The following is an 18,253-nucleotide window of genomic DNA, read 5'->3' as shown; positions in this document are numbered from 1 at the left end:
CAGTTAGGAAATCACTAGTCCATTAAAAATGTAGTGGCAGGTTGTTTGGCAAATAACATTGTGATTGTGGTCAGCATTCTTATGAAAGTAATATGTATTTGATCAATTTGTTAAGAGTTTTTTGTAGATGCAACCAGTACCAATGGATAATAGTATCTTTCGGTTTTCAGAGACATTTGATAATGTGTTATATTTGGAGTGTCATATGGTTTTCCTTTACTTCCCAGAGGGGAAATCCTTCGTTCCTGAGAAAATTATTTAGCAATTTTACTTTAAAACAAGGTTCCTTTCACTGGTTCCAAGAATAAGTGGACTTTAATGGTGGCCGATTGGGAAAGGGGGAGATGCAGCGAGACCTGGGTGTCATGGTACACCAGTCATTGAAGGTAGGCATGCAGGTGCAGCAGGCAGTAAAGAAAGCGAATGGTATGTTAGCTTTCATTGAAAAAGGATTTGAGTATAGGAGCAGAGAGGTTCTATTGCAGTTGTACAGGGTCTTGGTGAGACCACACCTGGAGTTTTGCGTCCAGTTTTGGTCTCCAAATCTGAGGAAGGACATTATTGCCATAGAGGGAGTGCACAGAAGGTTTAACCAGACTGATTCCTGGGATGTCAGGACTGTCTTATGAAGAAAGACTGGATAGACTTGGTTTTTACTCTCTAGAATTTAGAAGATTGAGAGGGGATCCTATAGAAACTTACAAAATTCTTAAGGGGTTGGACAGGCTAGATGCAGGAAGATTGTTCCCGATGTTGGGGAAGTCCAGGACAAGGGGTCACAGCTTAAGGATAAAGGGGAAATCCTTTAAAACCGAGATGTGAAGAACTTTTTTCACGCAGAGTGGTGAATCTCTGGAACTCTCTGCCACAGAGGGTAGTTGAGGCCAGTTCATTGGCTATATTTAAGAGGGAGTTAGATGTGGCCCTTGTGGATAATGGGATCAGGGGTTTGGAGAGAAGGCAGGTACGGGATACTTTGAGTTGGATGATCAGCCATGATCATATTGAATGGCGGTTTAGCTCAATTTTACTTTAAAATGGCCTACTCCTGCACCTAATTTCTATGTTTCTAATACAAGTAGAGATTGAGTAATACCCATAATGCAGAATCATGTGTTTTTGTGAAACCTTGTAAGATTATTGGAGGTACACAAAAATGCTGGGGAAACTCAGCGGGTGCAGCAGCATCTATGGAGCGAAGGAAATAGGTAACGTTTCGGGCCGAAACCCTTCTTCAGACTGATAGGGGGTGGCGGAGAGAAGGAAGGAAAAAAGGAGGAGGAGGAGGAGGAGCCCGTGGGCTGGGGGATGGGAGGAGACAGCTCGAGGGCTAAGGAAGGGGAGTAGACAGCAAGGGCTAACAAAATTGGGAGAATTCAATGTTCAATTCTTGAACAAGATTATTGGAGAGCTTGATCGAAAGGATGTGAGGATGTTCTGTTTTCCCCCCAATTGGAGAGCCTAGACTTGGAGACCATAGTTTAGAGACATAGCATGAAAATAGGTCCTTTAGCTCACTCAGTCCATGCCGACTATTGATCACCCATTCACACTAGTTCTATGTTATCCCACTTTTACATCCCCTATGTACATACCAGGGGTAAGTTACAGAGGCCAATTAACCTGTACACCCGTACATCTTTGGGACGTGGGAGGAAAGTGGAGCATCTGGAGGAAACCCACGGGGTCACAGGGAGAACGTGCAAACACCACACAGACAGCACCCAAATTTAAGCTCAAACCCCAGTCTGGTGCTGTGAGGCAGCAGCTCTACCAGCTGTGCCATTGTGCTGGAAAAAGAGGAGTCTTCCATTTAAGACAGATGAATGATTTCTGCGATCATTTTGAATACCCTTGAGGGCTATGGATAGGAAGCAAGTAAAAATGCATTTGTAAGACAATAAGATTTTTGTACTAAGAGAAAGGTCAGCCAGAGTAGACCTGAATGGCCTAATTCTGCTCTTAAGACTTGAACTTATGAATGATGGAAGGTAAAAGTTTGGCCATAATGAATTGGGGAGAAAGTCGGGTGAACAACTGTGTTCACTGCCCAGTATTCTCTTTGGAGACTACACCTCGCCTTATCCCAGTGTAATTTGAAAATGGTTTTACTTTGATGTAAAAGCTCAGTTTGCATATTGACCACTGTCTGTTTCAGCAGGGATCTAATGACAAGATTCTCTATTTGATAAGGATATTTAATAACAAGGATCTCTGACACTGGTGAACGACGGTTGGTGTGGATTCAGTAGACCAAAGGGTTTGTTTCCGTGCTATATCACAAAACTAAATTAGTCTTGTTGGTCTAAAGCTAATATTGTGGCAGAATGAAGGTTTACAATCGAAATAAATGAACATTTTGCCCTTGTAATTTCCTTGCAATTGCAATAGTTTAATGAAAATGACCAAAGGTGATTTCTGACTGACTGTTTTTTACAACAGTGTTAAAAAACACTCTGGAGGTCGTCAAAGGTGAGAAAATTGCGAGTTGTAATGTTTTATTTTTACAGTGGCACCCTCCACCTTTACAATAATCATCTTTACGGCTACATCTTCTATACCTTAGAAAATAATTCTGCAATGCAATTTAAAAAATGTATAGATGACAATTTATTTCTGAAGTAGTGGATAACACGAAAATGGAAAATTGAATGAAATAATGGAATAATTGTATCGTTTTATCTGATGGCACAGTAATATTTTTGGTCAAAGTTGTTTTTCCAAAAGAACCACATCCTGCTGGCCGCTATTTATCATCATACTAAAAATAAGACCACTAGAGTTGCTGGGCCGGCTTTACAACATCCATTTTAAAACTGTTAAACTGAAAGCATTGTTGTAAATTCCTTTTGAGATGGTCCTTGAGTGTCTTCAATGTGGAAGGGTACATGTTAGGATACTTTTTTTAATTATTTGGTGGATGCACATGGTACAAGGTAAGACCATTTTTATGTTAGCACTTTTGGCGCTGAAGACTCTATAAATAAGTTTTAATATTCTAAAAATCTGGACATGAAGGGGCATTTAACCTAATGCGCCCATGTTTACATTAGTGCCACCGTGTAACTCGTTCCCATCTGTTTGATCGCAGGGTAATCTTTTTAATAATGGTAAATACCTTTTTTTGTGGCTCTCAAACAATTGCACATAAGTTATGTTACAAGTGTTTCATGAAAATTATCGTGCTAGCTAAATCGATTTATTGGTGAAGAGAAAAGATTACACCTGATTAATTAGTGATTGTCCTCATAAATACAATTTGTCTAACATTTTATAGCAAAGAAAGTTCGTGCAAAGCTGAATCAGATATTATCTGAATTTGGTATTAGGAGCATAGGCCACAGAAACAGAAAATAGGTGAAGGAGGACGCCAGCACTGCCTTCGAGCACCGACATTCATTGTGATCATGGCTGATCATCCACAATCAGTAACCCGTGCCTGCCTTCTCCCCATATCCCTTGATTCCCCTAGCCCCTAGAGCTCTATCTAACTCTCTTTTAAACTCATCCAGTGCATTGGCCTCTACTGTCTCTTCTGTGTCAGAGAATTCCACAAATTCACAACTCTGGGTGAAAACGTTTTTTCTCATCTCAGTTTTAAATGGCCTCCCCTTTATTCTTAGACTGTGGCCCCTGATTCTGGACTCAACTCTCCCCCCCCCAACATTGGAAACATTTTTCCTGCATTTAGCTTGTCCAGTCCTTTTATAATTTTAGATGTTTCTATAAGATCCCCTCTCATCCTAAATTCCAGTGAGTACAAGTCCAGTCTTTCCAATCTTTCTTCATATGACAGTCCCGCCATCCCGGGGATTAACCTCGTGAACCAACTGCTGCACTGCCTCAATAGCAAGGATGTCCTTCCTCAAATTAGGAGACCAAAACTGCACACAATACTCCAGATGTTTCTTGTAAACCATCGTCTGCAGTTCTTTGTACCTTCTCTCGCAACATTTTATTGTGTTAAACAGTAGGTATTTAACGATCACATCTAATGAAAATAATTTAATAATTCATACATCATAAATTATCGGAAATCCACTTTTTGTGTTTCCCCATCTCTAGGCTATAGTCAAGGCAGATGTCCATTAAGACTCTTTTATTCAAGATCCACCATTTACGCAGTGGAAGGTGGCGTGTTCTCTCTCTCATGCAAAGCAACCTATTGTGAGAAGAGTCCCTCGAAACCAGAGTTGATGTGGTGCAAGCAAACATCAAATGGTTGCAGTTTTCTACCTCATCTGGTTGGATTTGCTAATCGAACCAAAGCCATCCTACATTTTGGATCGGGTACATTGATTTCAGTTCTGCAGATTTCCCCAGTTCACATCAACCACACCGGTATTTATCAGTGTCGGGCCAAGTTCCCCAGCTTCAATCCAATTACTGCGATGGGCCATCTGATAACAGTTCTGGTGATTAGTAAGTACAAGAACATTTGGTATCAGATAGTATAATTTCAAATGATTTTATGACATAATATTTCAATGAGACACTGAACCTATAATTATTACACTTTTAAGAACAGTTTAAACTTCCTCCGATTTTTGTCGTACACTTCAGCCAAGTGTAAGCACTTGAATGCAATTTTAATTGAAAAGTTATTCACAGTTCAGACACATCTGAAATAGTTAGAGCCATTTATGCATTTCACACATTCTTATGTGATCACCAGACCAGAGGTGTCCACAGCGAAAGACTCTGTTGGCAATAAAATGACCTTTTTCTTTTGATGAAGTTAGAACAGTTTCATGGCATTTTAATCCCATGTACGTTATCACTTAAATGGAGTAACCATGGACACGTGGAATAAATATTAAAGATGTCATTTTTTTCCAATGTTTATTTGTTATTGGGACTATGCCCATACACTAATTAACTTCAAGTAGAAGATATCCTAACAGAGCCAAATTGAAACATTGTTAGTGCGTTTATGAATAAATTTAATTATTAACACGTAATGCTGATAATAAGCTAGTTAAGTTATGAATGCATTCCATTTTAAGTTAATTATCTTTAATTAAACCTGCTGTATAAATCATTTGGAGCCAGTAAGCATTTATGAATTATTGAAGATAGACACAAAAAGCTGGAGTAACTCAGCGGGACAGGCAGCATCTCTGGAGAGAAGGAATGTGTGACGTTTTGGGTCGAGACCCATCTTCAGACTCTGATGTCACCCATTCCTACCCTCCGGAGCTGCTGCCTTTCCAGCTGAATTACTCCAGCTTTGTGTGCCTATCTTCGGTTTAAACCAGCATCTGCAGTTCCTTTCCCTTCCATTCCACACTCGAGTCCAACATTTCCCTTTTATCCCCCTTATTTCCCCTCTCTGGCATAGACAGGATGGGCTGAAGGGCCTGTTTACTCCAAATTGTTTGAGACCACCTTTACATCATCAATAAAAAAAATAGGATTTAAAAAAAACAATAATTAAGAATGGTGTCTCTGGTATTTCGTTTAAATTAATAACCTCAACTTCTACACATTATTTATTATCATTACAATATTATTTATTAGTATAACTGCATTATTCAAAAATATGACTACATATATATTATTATTAATACATTATTATTCTACAAATAGCTTCTTGTTGTCTCCTAAGAATTCAAAGTGTTTACTCCGGTTTCCAAAATGAGTGGGCTGAGAGGAGACTCCCTGAAGCTGAGGTGTATTGTGGAATTTGATGAGTATTTGAATACAACTCTCACAGTGCACTGGACAAAGGATAACGGATACTGTAACGAGTCGCTGAGCAGATACAAAACCAGCAACCGAACCATGGCAACTGACAAACGTAGTTTTACCCTGACGCTCTCCAACCTCCAGAGGGAAGATGCTGGAGTGTACCACTGCTATGTTGCCTCACATTTGTCAGCCCAGATCAGCGGAATGGGCTTGATCAATGTCAATGTCCATTGTAAGTTAATTATACTCATGCTTTCATTATTGATGGAAACTCGTAAAGTTTTGTCCACTGTTCAGTTTGGGGCATTGGGGATTAAACCAGATGGTGAAGCTTACTGGATTGTGCCCAAAGTTAGGCAAGTGCAATGAGTTAACGGAGCCAGAAGGACAGAATGGAGGTAGAAGTGAAAAGGACGTCATTGGCAAGTCTAACAATCTCAAAAGTACCGCTGAACCGGGGCGTCACAGTGTCGCACGTGTAGAGTTGCTGCCTAACGGCGCCAAAGACCCAGGTTCGATGCTGACTATGAGTGCTGTCTCTATGGAATTAGCACGTGGGTTTTCTCCGGACGTCTGAAGAAGGCTCATGACCCGTAACGTCTCGTCTCCAGAGATGCTGCCTGACCCGCTGAGTTACACCAGCACTTTGTCTAGCACGGAAACAGGTCCTTGCTCCCAACTTGCCCATTCCAACCACGTTGCCCCATCTACATTAGTCCCACCTGCCTTTGCCCATATCCCTGTATCTAAACCTTTCCCGTCCATGTACCATGTACCCGTCCTAATGCAGGTTACGAATCATTGACCATCGTGAATTCTTTGAAGACCAACGTCCGAATGGCTTTTAGATGTTGTTATAGTATCTGCTCAATCATCTCCTCCGGCAACTCGTTCCATATGTATCCACCGCCCTTTGTGTGATAAGGTTGCCCCTCTGATTCTTACTAAATCTTTCTGCTCTCACCTTAAACCAATGTCTCCTGGTTCTTGATTCCACTACTCTAGGTAAAAGACTGTGCATTTTATCTCTATCTATTCCCCTCGTAATCTTAAATATCTCTATAAGATCAGCCCTCGTTCTCCTACGCACCAAGGAATAAAGTCCCAGCCTACCCAACCTCTCCCTATGGCTCAAACGCTCAAGTCCTGGCAACATCCTCTTAATTCTTCTCTGCACTATTTCCAGCTTAACAACATCTTTCCTATATCAGAGCAACCAAAACTGCACACAATACTCCACCAACATCGTGCAAAATACATGAATACAGTCAGAATGAGTGTTTGATTCCACATAAAAGCAAAATCTTAACATTCATCATGTTTTTAGCAAGTCTAATTTTCACCTCTGTAAACTGGTCACTATTGTCTTTTTGCCTTTGCAGCTGTCAATTACAACCTGATATATTTTGCTTCAGTCCTCATCTGCAAAGTAGTCGCTCTGGTGATTATCAGCACAGTTGGCCTAACCTTGATTTGCAAAGAGAAAAGGTGAGGACATTGCTCTTTAAAGGATTCATGATGGTCAAAGACCTGTGACCTGCAATGGTGACATAAAACTGCAGATGCTGCAAACCTGAATTAAAATGCAATACATTGGCAGTACTCAGCATCTGTGGAGACAAAGTTGGCATTCAAGGGCAATGGTCTGCGATTGTTTCGTAACTGGAAAATTGATGCTTATTTATATACCAGCATTCTCTGCTTGGTGAGGCTCAGTTCATTTTAAGTGATGACTATTGTAATTTAGGAAAATTTGCAGTAAATTTGAACACAGCAGCGGCTACAAACAGCAATGATACAGATGCCAGGACTTGAAGGCCTTTGTATATAGGGAGAGGTTGAGCAGGCTAGATCCCTTTTCCTTGGAGCGCAGGAGGATGAGGGGTGATCTTGTAGAGGTGTACAAAATCATGAGAGGGATATGGTGAATGGATGCACAGAGTCTCTTGCCCAGAGTAGGGGTATCAAGAACCAAATGTCATAGGTTTAAGGTGAGGGAAAAGATTTAATAGGAACCTGAGGGGTAACTTTTTCACACCAAGGGTGCTGGGTGTATGGAACAAGCTGCCAGACGAGGTAGTTGAGGCAGGTACTATAGCAATGTTTAAGAAACATTTGGACAGGTACATGGATAGGATCGGTTTAGAAGGGTAGGAACCAAACGCAGGCAGGTGCAACTAGCATAGATGGGACATGTTGGTCGGTGTGGGCAAGTTGGACTGAAGGGTCTGTTTCCACATTGTTAAGTCTATAACTATGAGATGCTGAGGTGCAGTTTGAGGGGGTAAACCTGCAGGCAGAATAACAAGAGGACTTCACTGCACTTCTTCAGAATCGTGTATGGTCCACTGGAGACAAGGCGCACCTGAGCCACAAAGCAGTGCCTCTGTCAGTGCTGCACTGCCAGTTTGTTGAGCTGTGTTGGCACGATGAGACTCCACCCAGTCCCTCACTTTCCAACTTGTGTGTGACTTCCCAATTCTTCCTCAACTATTGGTATTGAAGTTCACCTGCCAATCCTACAAGTTTTGAAAATGAATAAAATATCTTAATTTGTTGCAGACTCCAGCAAAAAGATGACGATGCGTCCCAGAGGTCAGTGAGAAATGAAACGAAGAACAATGTCGTTGTCTAGAACTGCTGCAACATTTAACAACTGCGGAGCCCGCTTATTTCAATGCCTGCCATCTGTTCACGCTTGAAATTTTTCTTTGGATCTTTTCATCGGTCAATTCATAGGTTCAGTTCAGTTTAGTGTATTGTCACGTGTATGGTGATACGGTGAAAAGCTTTTGTTGCGCGCTGTCCAATCAGCAGAAAGACAATACATGATTACAATCGAGCCATTTACAGTGTATAGTTACATGATAAGGGAATCGCGTTTAGATAGGTTTACAAAGTCAACTCTTGAGCAGCATCATACCCATGTTTGAATGCTGACACGACAACCTGCATCTGTTTACATCCCCCTTCTCTTCCTGAGGGGGGGGATTATGGATGTGGCACACGCTCTTTTAGGACGAGCGCCTCCGTCCTGAAAGATTAACGGTTCACTTCTTTGTTCATTGTTAATTCTTTATTCAGGTTTCATGCAGTGCATGGTGCTTTAGAGACACAGAAAGGGTATAATTAGTGGTTCAGGGGTGTATTGTTGACTCATTATTACATGACCTCTCTTTGTCCAGGAAAATGGATAATCCCACAAGGCTCTGGAAGGAACCAAGGGTGGACCTGCAATAGAGGCAGGTACTATCATAACATTGAAAACGACATTTGGACAGGTACATGGATGGGACAGGTTTAGAAGGGTTATGAGCCAAGCGTTAGGGCATATTGGTCAGCATAGGCAAGTTGGGCTGAAGGGCCTATTTCCATTCGGTAAGACTCTATGGCTCTGGTCTTTGGCATTTGGCACGGACAATGCATCAAATAATTGCCCTGGTGACATCTTGCCTCCTCCAGCCTCCACATTTTGTGGGGCAAACCAGGAAATACCCCTTTTGCCTCACTTTAATGCAATTTGTTAATATAATAAGCTATTTTAAAGTATGAACCAAATTTGTGTGGTCTGAATTCAACCTAGAGAGTCAGAATCTATGTACCCAGGGTGAGATGTCAAAGACTTGAGGACATAGTTTTAAGGTGAGAGGGGCAAAGTTTAAAGGAGATATGTGGGGCAATTATTTTTAACACAGAGGGTGGTAGGTGCCTGGAACATGCTGCCCGGGGTGGTAGTGGAGGCAAGTACAATATTGGCGTTTCAGTGGTTTTTAGATAGGCACATGGATAGGGATGGAATGGAGGGATATGGATCACACGCAGGTTAGTTTATCTTGCCATCATGTACAGCATGGACATTGTGGGCTGAAGGGCCTGTTCCTGTGCTCTGTTCTAAATTGCTTGTCGAATTTCCTCTTTGTTGACCTTGCAGGTCGGGGTGTCGCTAAGAGACGATGTTATTTTCAACAACCAGAAAGTTATTGAAGTTCTTGCTGATAATGCCACAGGGCACTTTGCTCAGCGATGATGCTGGCAGCCTGTAAAGTAGGTCGAGTCACTTTGCATGCCCAGTGCAGAACTGCTGGAGATAATATCTGTCAGACTGCAAAGTGAGGTGATGCGAGTGAGGCTGTGGTTAGGACACTACAACCAACAAGTACTGTCCAGCAGGCATACTGTGTGACCAATTTAGTAAAAAAAACACCTCATTCAGCCAAACAGACCGCAACTTTTAATTGCACTCAGTCAAATAGAGGCCTGACTGAGGCCACACGCAAACTGCAGTACTTCATATTCCGCTTGAAGTACTCAACCCTAGGAACATTGATTCTTCCAATTTTAAGTACATCCCCTCACCTCCCTCTCTCTCCTGTGCCCAAACACTCTCCCCACACCAGATGTGCACCCATTCCCGCCACTAGTCCCCTGACCCTCTTTCATAAGGTCATAAGGAATAGGAGTAGAATTAGGCCATTCGGCCCATCATCTACACCATTCAATCATGGCTGATCTATCTCGCCCTCCCATCCCCATTCTCCTGCGTTCTCCCCATAACCTCTGACACCCGTACTAATCAAGAATCTATTTATCTCTGCCTTAAAATTATCCACTGACTTGGCCTCCACAGCCTTCTGTGGCAAAGAATTCCACAGATTCATCACCCTCTGACTAAAGAAATTTCTCATCTTCCTAAAAGAACGTCCTTTAATTCTTAGGCTATGTCCTCTAGTCCTAGACTCTCCCACTAGTGGAAACATCCTCTCCACATCCACTCTATCCAAGCCTTTCACTATTCTGTATGTTTCAATTAGGTTCCCCCCCCTCATTCTTAACTCCAACGAGTACAGGCCCAGTGCCGACAAACGCTCAACATAGGTTAACCTACTCATTACTGGGATCATTCTTATAAACTCTTTTATTCCCCACCCCTCCCAAGTCCACTTCCACTATGAGCCCCTTTCTGGCTTTACTTTTCATTCTGCTTTTCATCTCGAGCCTTTGTCCACCCCTTTGCCCGTCAACCCTGCCCCCCCCCCCCCCCCCCCCCACCAACCACAATCAGTCTGAAAAAGGCTCCCAATCCAAAATGTCCCCTATCCTTGTCCTCCACAGATGCTACCTGGCCTGCTGAATTCCTCCAGTGCTTTGTGTTTTGCTCACGATTCCAGCACCTGCAGTTACAAATGTCGACCAGTCAAAAAGTGTTTTGTGTGATACAATGAAGATTAATGTAAACAAAGTGTTGTATTTCAATGTAAACGTATTAATTTTATTCACTTTCAAATGTTTTACAAAGAGCATACCCTAGTCAACTACTCACTACGGCTCGTTAATATTGGACGTTGAGGCCCAGTAGATTGGCCTGTTGTCTGGCTTGTCTCAGACTCCCCACGGTACTGGGTTTTGGAATCAAGTCTGATAATTTATAAGAGTGATGAATGAAGGAGGCGGGAGGAGTTTGAAGAGAAGAGGGAAACTTTCGGAAGCAAGCGGGGTACAGGGCAGGAGTCTGATTACCATGTGGGTTTGGAGCAGGGATTCCATAGCACGACTCTGGGAGCAGAACACTTGCCAAAGCCAAGTGATGCTGGATCTGAGTGTGTAGACTTGCACCATGTTGCTGCAGGTTGGGACATTCTGGAATCCTGATATCCTCCTCTCTTTGCACAGTCTTTGCAATGGGATCTGCAAGAAACATACCACGTTTTAGTTTATTGCAGGTACAGCAGTGAAGAAAGCAAATGGCATGTTGGCCATCATAGCAAGAGGATTTAAGTACAGGAGCGATGAGGCCCTACTGCAGTTGTACAGGGCCCTGTGTGCAGTTTTGGTCTCCTCATTAGAGAAAATCTGAGATGACGAAAAACATTTTCACCCAGAGAGTTGTGAATCTGTGGAATTCTCCACCACAGAAGGCAGTGGAGGTCAATTCACTGAATGTATTCAAGAGAGAGTTAGATGTAGTTCTTAGAGCTAACAGAATCAAGGGATATGGGGAAAAAGCAGGAACAGGGTACTGATTCTGGATGATCAGTCATGATCATATTGAATGGCGGTGCTGGCTTGAAGGGCTGAATGGCCTACTCCTGCGCCTTCTTTCTATGTTTCTATCAAAGATCCTATAGCGAGCAAGATGGTCCGCTCGACGAAAAAGATGTAGTACGGTCATGGGCAGATTCATGGGTAATTTTTGGCCCCATTTCCGTAACCAGCTTCCGTCTCCGCACCAAAGATCCCGTAGTGGAGCAAAGATACTAGTGCGGAGATGGAAGCCGGTTACGGAAACATCCTCGTCAAAATAAAAGTTCTTTGGTAAAAATCTTCTCCTCATTTTCAGAATTATAATTTATTAACACAAACTGATCCCCCACAACGTTGATTACACTGGGAGTCAGGTCGGGTCAGGTCCGGATACGGAAATGGATGAAAAAAAGGCCCACATACCGCTCCATTGCGTACTACACGTCAGCCCATTGCATTTAACAGGAGTGGTCCATCTTGCTCCAATATAGGATCTTTGGTTTCTATTATCACATCATAGAGTCATAAAGCGTGGAACCGGATCATTGGGCCCTACTTTCCCACACCGACCACCGTGTCCCATCTACACCCAGAGGAAATCCACGCAGTCGTGGGGAGAACATGCAAACTCCACCCAGACAGCACCCGAGGTCTGGATTGGACCCGAATGTCTGGCGCGATGAGGCAGCAGCTCCACAAGCTGCATCACAGGCCTGTTTATTGACCACTCAATATGAACAAACATTTCAAACATATACCAGGCCGTAAAAAAAACACACCTGAAAGGATGGAGGTTTCCGTTTCTCACCTGTACTTGTAGCAATATGATAATTTTCTCGATTTTCACTGTCGGATTTTGTACCAGACAGACTGGTGGTTCTGGTCTCAGTCACTGACCACTGGTCAAAGGTGCCACAGGATTCCATGGAGCCTTCTCCTCCAATACAATGTTTATCTTTCTCCTGGTGGATTTTTCTTTCTTTGCTTTCACTCGTTTCCCGTTCATTTATTCCCGTCCCAGTCTCAACTTTCTCTGCACCCCGCTGGTGTTTGCGATACTTGGCTCTTCGATTTTTGAACCACACCTACATTTAGTGAAAAATTAATATTTTTGTTTAAAACGCTGCTTAGTATATATAGAACTATAACTAACAATGATAACACAAACTTAAATATCATTCGCATTTGTTTCCCAAGTTACATTGGACACGATTTGAAATATTGTATATTTTCTGCATTCTTTTCCCAGGATGTTTACAAATAAGTTAGGATTTTCCTTTGGCTGGAAAAATCAGAGTGGATGACACTTTAGTTTTAAAGGATAAAGGGGACTGAGATGAGAAAAACATTTTTTACACAGAGAGTGGTGAATCTCTGGAATTCTCTGCCACAGAAGGTAGGTGAGGCCAGTTCATTGGCTATATTTAAGAGGGAGTTAGATGTGGCCCTTGCGGCTAAAGGGATCAGGGGGTATGGAGAGAAGGCAGGTACAGGATACTGAGTTGGATGATCAGCCATGATCATATTGAATGGCGGTGCAAGCTCGAAGGTCCGAATGGCCTACTCCTGCACCTGTTTTCTATGTTTCTATGATTGAAGATACAGCATGGAGGCAGGCCCTCCGACCCACTGAGTCCAGCTGGCCAACGATCACCTGTTCACACTAGTTCTATGTTATTCCATTATCTCATCCACTCCCTACACACCAGGGACAAATTACTGAGGCCAATTAACCTACAAACCTGCACGTCTTTGGGATGTGGGAGGAAAGCCATCCCAGTCACAAGGCAAATGTGCCACTTCCACAGCCAGCACCTGAGGTCAGGATGGAATCTGCATCTCTGGCCCTGCGTGGCAGCCGTCTGCCTGCTATGCCACTATTGCCAACACAGGAGTAATACAAAACAGAAACTGGCCCTTTGGCCCAACTCGTCCATGCTGCTAGCCCCATATTCCCACTGAAATGAAACGTGGCAATATTTACCTGTCCTTTCATTCCTCTCCTTTGCCAAAGCAGAGTGCAACAGCATGTGCCATTTTTACCCATCTATTTAGAACAGAATGCTGACAATGTCCCAGTGCAACAATGATCACTTTCAGTTGCCCTGACTATTTATCCAAATGGACTGGCTGCTAAAAATGACAAATAGGTCAAACAGAACGTGCCTGGATTCTTGGCTCTGGGAGGTTGATGTACATCGCCAGCCGTTCCCGCATGGCCAAGTCGGGATAGCGGGTTGTGTGAAAGGCCGTCTCCAGGGCCTCCAGCTGCTGGGAGCTGAAGGCAGTCCTGCCTCGCCGCCGCTTCAGATGGCCACTGCCAAACCTCGCCTCCAGGATGATTTCTTCAAAACATCAATGAAACAGCAGCATGAAAATCAACTGAATGACCTACCATTCACAAACAAGCTGCACACTGCCACCGCATTTGAAAATATGCTTTTCTTTTATAGTGTGGATGTCATTGTTGTTATCTTTTCCTTGTTGATCCACACGAGGGCAGCACGTAGGCGCAGCGGTAGCATTGCTGCCTTTACAGCACCAGAGACCACGGTACGATCCTGACTGTCTGTACGGAGTTTGTACGTTCTCACTGGGACCTCATGGGTTTTCTACGGGTGCGCCGGTTCTCTCCCACACTTCATAGACATACAGATTTTTAGGTTAATTTTTAGGCATCTGTAAATTGTATATTATCCCTAGTGTGTAGGACAGTGCGAGTGTATGGGGAGATCGCTGGTCGGCACGGACTCGGTGGGCCGAAGGGGCTGTTTCCATGCTGTATCTCTAAAGTAAACTATAGTAAAAGTGCAGGGCACCATTATTTCACAATCAATGAACTACCTTGGTATGGATTTATTATAGTAATCTGTACCGAGATGCAGTAAAAAGCTTTTGTTTGAACTTAGAACAGTACCGCACAAAAACAGGCCCTTCAGGCCACAATGTCTGTGCTGAACATGATGCCCAGACCATCTCTTATCTACCTCTACATAAATCATTTCCCTCCACATCAATACATGCCTGTCCATAAGTCTCTTATATGCCACTAACGTACCTACCTCAACTACTGCCCCTGGCAGCGCGTTGCAGGCGTTGACCACCCACGGTGTAAAAAGGTTGCCTCGTATATCTCTTCTAAAATTTGTCCCTCTCATTTTTTTTTTTTTTTTTTTTTTTTTTTAAAAAGCTATGCCCTCTAGTATTTGTTTTTTTACAGCCCATGGTGCCCCACCTGAACATTAAATAACCCTCTCCCTCCTCCCCCCCCCCTTACCAGCCTCCCTTTCTCCACCTCTCCCGTGCCCCACCTAGAATTGGACCGATTTCTTGATTCTCCCTCCTCTTCCACCTACATCCCTTCATCTATCCTCACAAAATTGCAACGCTTCAATCCTTTTGTCTCACACCTGTTGTTTAATCGTTGATGTTTAAGAAGGAACTGCAGATGCTGGAAAATCAAAGGTAGACAAGAATGCTGGAGCAACTTCCGCCCCCCCCCCCCCCCCCCCCCCCCCCTTCTCCATTCTTTCTCCAGCATTTTGTCTACCTTTTAATGTCAACCATCTGCCTATAAACCCCCCCCCCCCCCACCTGGATCTACCCATTACTTGCCAGGCTTCATCTTGCTCCCCTCCCCTCTTCCAGCTTTCTTTCCCCCCCCCCCCCCCCCCTCAACTCCCTCCCCACGATCAGTCTGAAGAAGGGTCCTGACCCAAAACGTCAATTATCCGTGTTCTCCAGAGATGATGTTTGCTGACCTACTGTGACCAGCAGCACTGGAGTCCCTGCTATGTCCCCCTTGGCTTTTCCTGGGTCCCTGAACAATGAACACTCACCAGCTAAGTGTTCGGCCACGGTGAGGGTGTGGATGAGTGGCGGACACCCTCCCGGCTGTGCTGGCTGCACCTGTTCACCCACCTGACGGTGCAGGTAGAATCCTGTAGCCAGCGAGTTCACATTCTGCCACCAGTGGCTGTTCTCACTATAATAATACACCCTGTTCATGACACTTGGCAAACCTTGTTATAGCGAGAGATTTGAAGTTTTCCTTTATATTTTTCGCAGTTAATATCTAAAAAAAAAAGCCGTAGCTGCCCACAAAACTAAACATAGCCTTCCGACTAAGACCTCGGTACCTCCAGGGCAGCAAAGTGCTGTACATCCGGGCCGGATCGTATTGACAAAAGGCAAGTTAATAAACACCAAAAAATGTGATTTTGCATAATATATTAAACAAAGATATAGAGTGCTTTGATATTTCCCCACTGCCCCCATTAAACAGCTGGATGTTTAACCATGATCAGACAGAATAAGCAGCCAAACGCTAATTCTTACCGTATTTAAGTATTTTTGAGTATCTAGAATTTGAGTAACGTTGAGGAAGTTTGCAATTGCCTGGGCATTCATTAATAGACAGCCACAAAATTGCTGGAGTAACTCAGCAGGACAGGCAGCATTTGTAACGTCACCCATTCCTTCCCTCCAGAGATGCTGCCTGTCCCGCTGAGTTACTCCAGCATTTTGTGTCTATCTTTGATTTAAACCAGCATCTGCAGTTCTTTCTTCCAAATTAATAGACAGTTTAATAAAGTTTGAAGATGGGTCCTGACCCCAAACGTCACTTATCTACAGTATGTTCTTCAGAGATATTAGCTGACCCGCTGAGTTACTCCAGCATTTTGTCTTTGAGGGAGACCTACACTGTTTAAGATGCTGTCCTGGGAATTGAAACGTTAAACCGAGGTCCTCTCTCTTCCTTCAGATCGAGATGATAATCCCACATCCAGATCTCCCCTTCCTTTCAAACACAAGGAATTGCCATGTTCTGGCAAAACGACCCAGTGAGAGGAGGGGGGTGAAGGAGGGGGGGGGTGAAGGAAGAGGGGGTGAGAGGAGGGAGATGAGAGGGGGGAGGGAGAATGGGGAAGATGGATCCTGAGAGGAGGGAGAGAGAGAGGAGGGGGAGAGAGAGGGGGGGGAGAGAGGGGGGGAGAGAGAGGAGGGGGAGAGAGGGGGGGGAGAGAGAGGAGGGGGAGAGAGAGGAGGGGGAGAGAGAGGAGGGGGAGAGAGAGGAGGGGGAGAGAGAGAGGGAGAGGGGGAGAGAGGGGGGAGAGAGAGGAGGAGAGGAGGGAGAGAGGAGGAGAGAAGTGAGGGGGAGGAGAAGAGGGAGAGGAGGGGAGAGAGAGAGAGAGAGAGAGAGAGAGAGAGGAGGGGAGAGAGAGAGAGAGAGGGAGAGAGAGAGGAGGGGAGAGAGGGAGAGAGAGGGAGAGAGAGAGAGAGAGAGAGAGAGAGAGAGAGAGAGAGGGGGGGAGAGAGAGAGAGAGAGAGAGAGAGAGAGGAGAGAGAGAGGGAAGGAGGGGGCGAGGGAGAGGAGGAGAGGGAGAGAGAGAGAGAGAGAGGGGGAGAGAGAGAGAGGGGGGAGAGAGAGAGAGGGGAGAGAGAGGGAGAGAGAGAGAGAGAGAGAGAGAGAGGGAGGAGGGGGGAGAGAGAGAGAGAGGGGAGAGGGTGAGGGAGGGAGAGAGGAGAGAGAGAGAGAGGGGGAGAGAGAGGAAGGGAAGGGAGAAGGGGGGGGGGGAGATTAGAAAGTCAGATTGTTAGGGAGCGGTAAAGATAGATTAGAGATCATTAGAGAGGGGGGGATTAGAGAATGATGGACTGAGAGAGAGAGACACACACAGAGGCAGAAGATTAGAGCCGGAGATCGTGACAGAGAAGGGTCTCGACTCGAAACGTCACCCAGTCCTTCACAGATGCCGCTGAGTTACTCCAGCTTTTTGTGTCTATATTAGGTTTAAACCAGCATCTTCAGTTCCTGCTCGCACAGAGGAATCCTGTCCGGTTGTGGTTTTCAAAACACACGGTGCTTCCTCGCGGCCCCTCGGCCCATATTCAATTTTCTATCACGATTGAAGGAGGAATTTGCACAGCGCTTCCGGAACTCGGTGCTAAAACGATCCTTGTTGTGGACGGCAGCTTGGATGAGCGAGTATGACCGAGTGTGTAATTTACAGAAGACTCGACCGGAATGTATGGGTGGGGAAAAAAAATGAATGCGAGGAATGGACTGCGTTTAATGTAGATCTTTAGGGGTTCCACATGACGGGGGGCACCCTTGGGTTCTCTCTCTCTCTCTACAACAAGGCATGTACCAAAAAAGTTCTGAAATACGCCAACCCAAATCATAACACGCCTCAGCTGTGAATGGTGTAGGAAGGAACTGCAGATGCTGGTTTAAACCGAAAATAAACACAAAATGCTGGAGGAACTCCGGACAGCGGGACAGGCGGCATCTCTGGCGAGAAGGAATGGGTGACCCCGAAGGGTTTCGGGTCGAGACCCTTCTTCAGCCACCACCTCCAGTCTATGGAAGGGTCTCGACCCGAAACGTCACCCGTTCCTTCTCTCCAGAGATGCTGCCTGTCCCGCTGTTACTGCAGAATTTTGTGACCTATCTTCAGCTGTGAATGGTTCTGATTTAACCCATGCTCGCTGAAAGACTATTCCACAAACGCGCATCTCACTCTGAACTAACACAGCA

General features: G+C 44.5%; 1 protein-coding gene across 1 annotated transcript; it reads right to left on the bottom strand.

The window, feature by feature from the left end:
- Nucleotides 1–13,774: 13,774 nt before the first annotated feature.
- Nucleotides 13,775–15,781, bottom strand: LOC129711133 (diencephalon/mesencephalon homeobox protein 1-B-like). The gene is made up of 2 exons (XM_055658560.1): nucleotides 15,552–15,781; nucleotides 13,775–14,057 (listed from the first exon to the last, which is right to left on the bottom strand). Exons 1-2 carry the CDS (start codon nucleotides 15,718–15,720, stop codon nucleotides 13,864–13,866), a joined length of 363 nt encoding a protein of 120 aa, XP_055514535.1. The 5' UTR covers nucleotides 15,721–15,781; the 3' UTR covers nucleotides 13,775–13,863.
- Between the last annotated feature and the right edge of the window lie 2,472 nt (nucleotides 15,782–18,253).

The sequence above is a fragment of the Leucoraja erinacea genome, chromosome 29 (genome assembly GCF_028641065.1).
Source record: "Leucoraja erinacea ecotype New England chromosome 29, Leri_hhj_1, whole genome shotgun sequence".
NCBI lineage: Eukaryota > Metazoa > Chordata > Chondrichthyes > Rajiformes > Rajidae > Leucoraja > Leucoraja erinaceus.
The sequence above is the reverse complement of the archived record's forward strand: the minus strand, read 5'-3'. Positions and strand labels throughout refer to the sequence as shown.

Coding starts and splice junctions, on each gene's coding strand:
- LOC129711133 (XM_055658560.1), bottom strand. CDS start 15,720: ATGAACAGGGTGTATTATTATAGTGAGAACAGCCACTGGTGGCAGAAT. Junction 14,058..15,551: donor CGTGGCCGAACACTTAGCTG/GTGAGTGTTCAT, acceptor GATGTTTTGAAG/AAATCATCCTGGAGGCGAGG.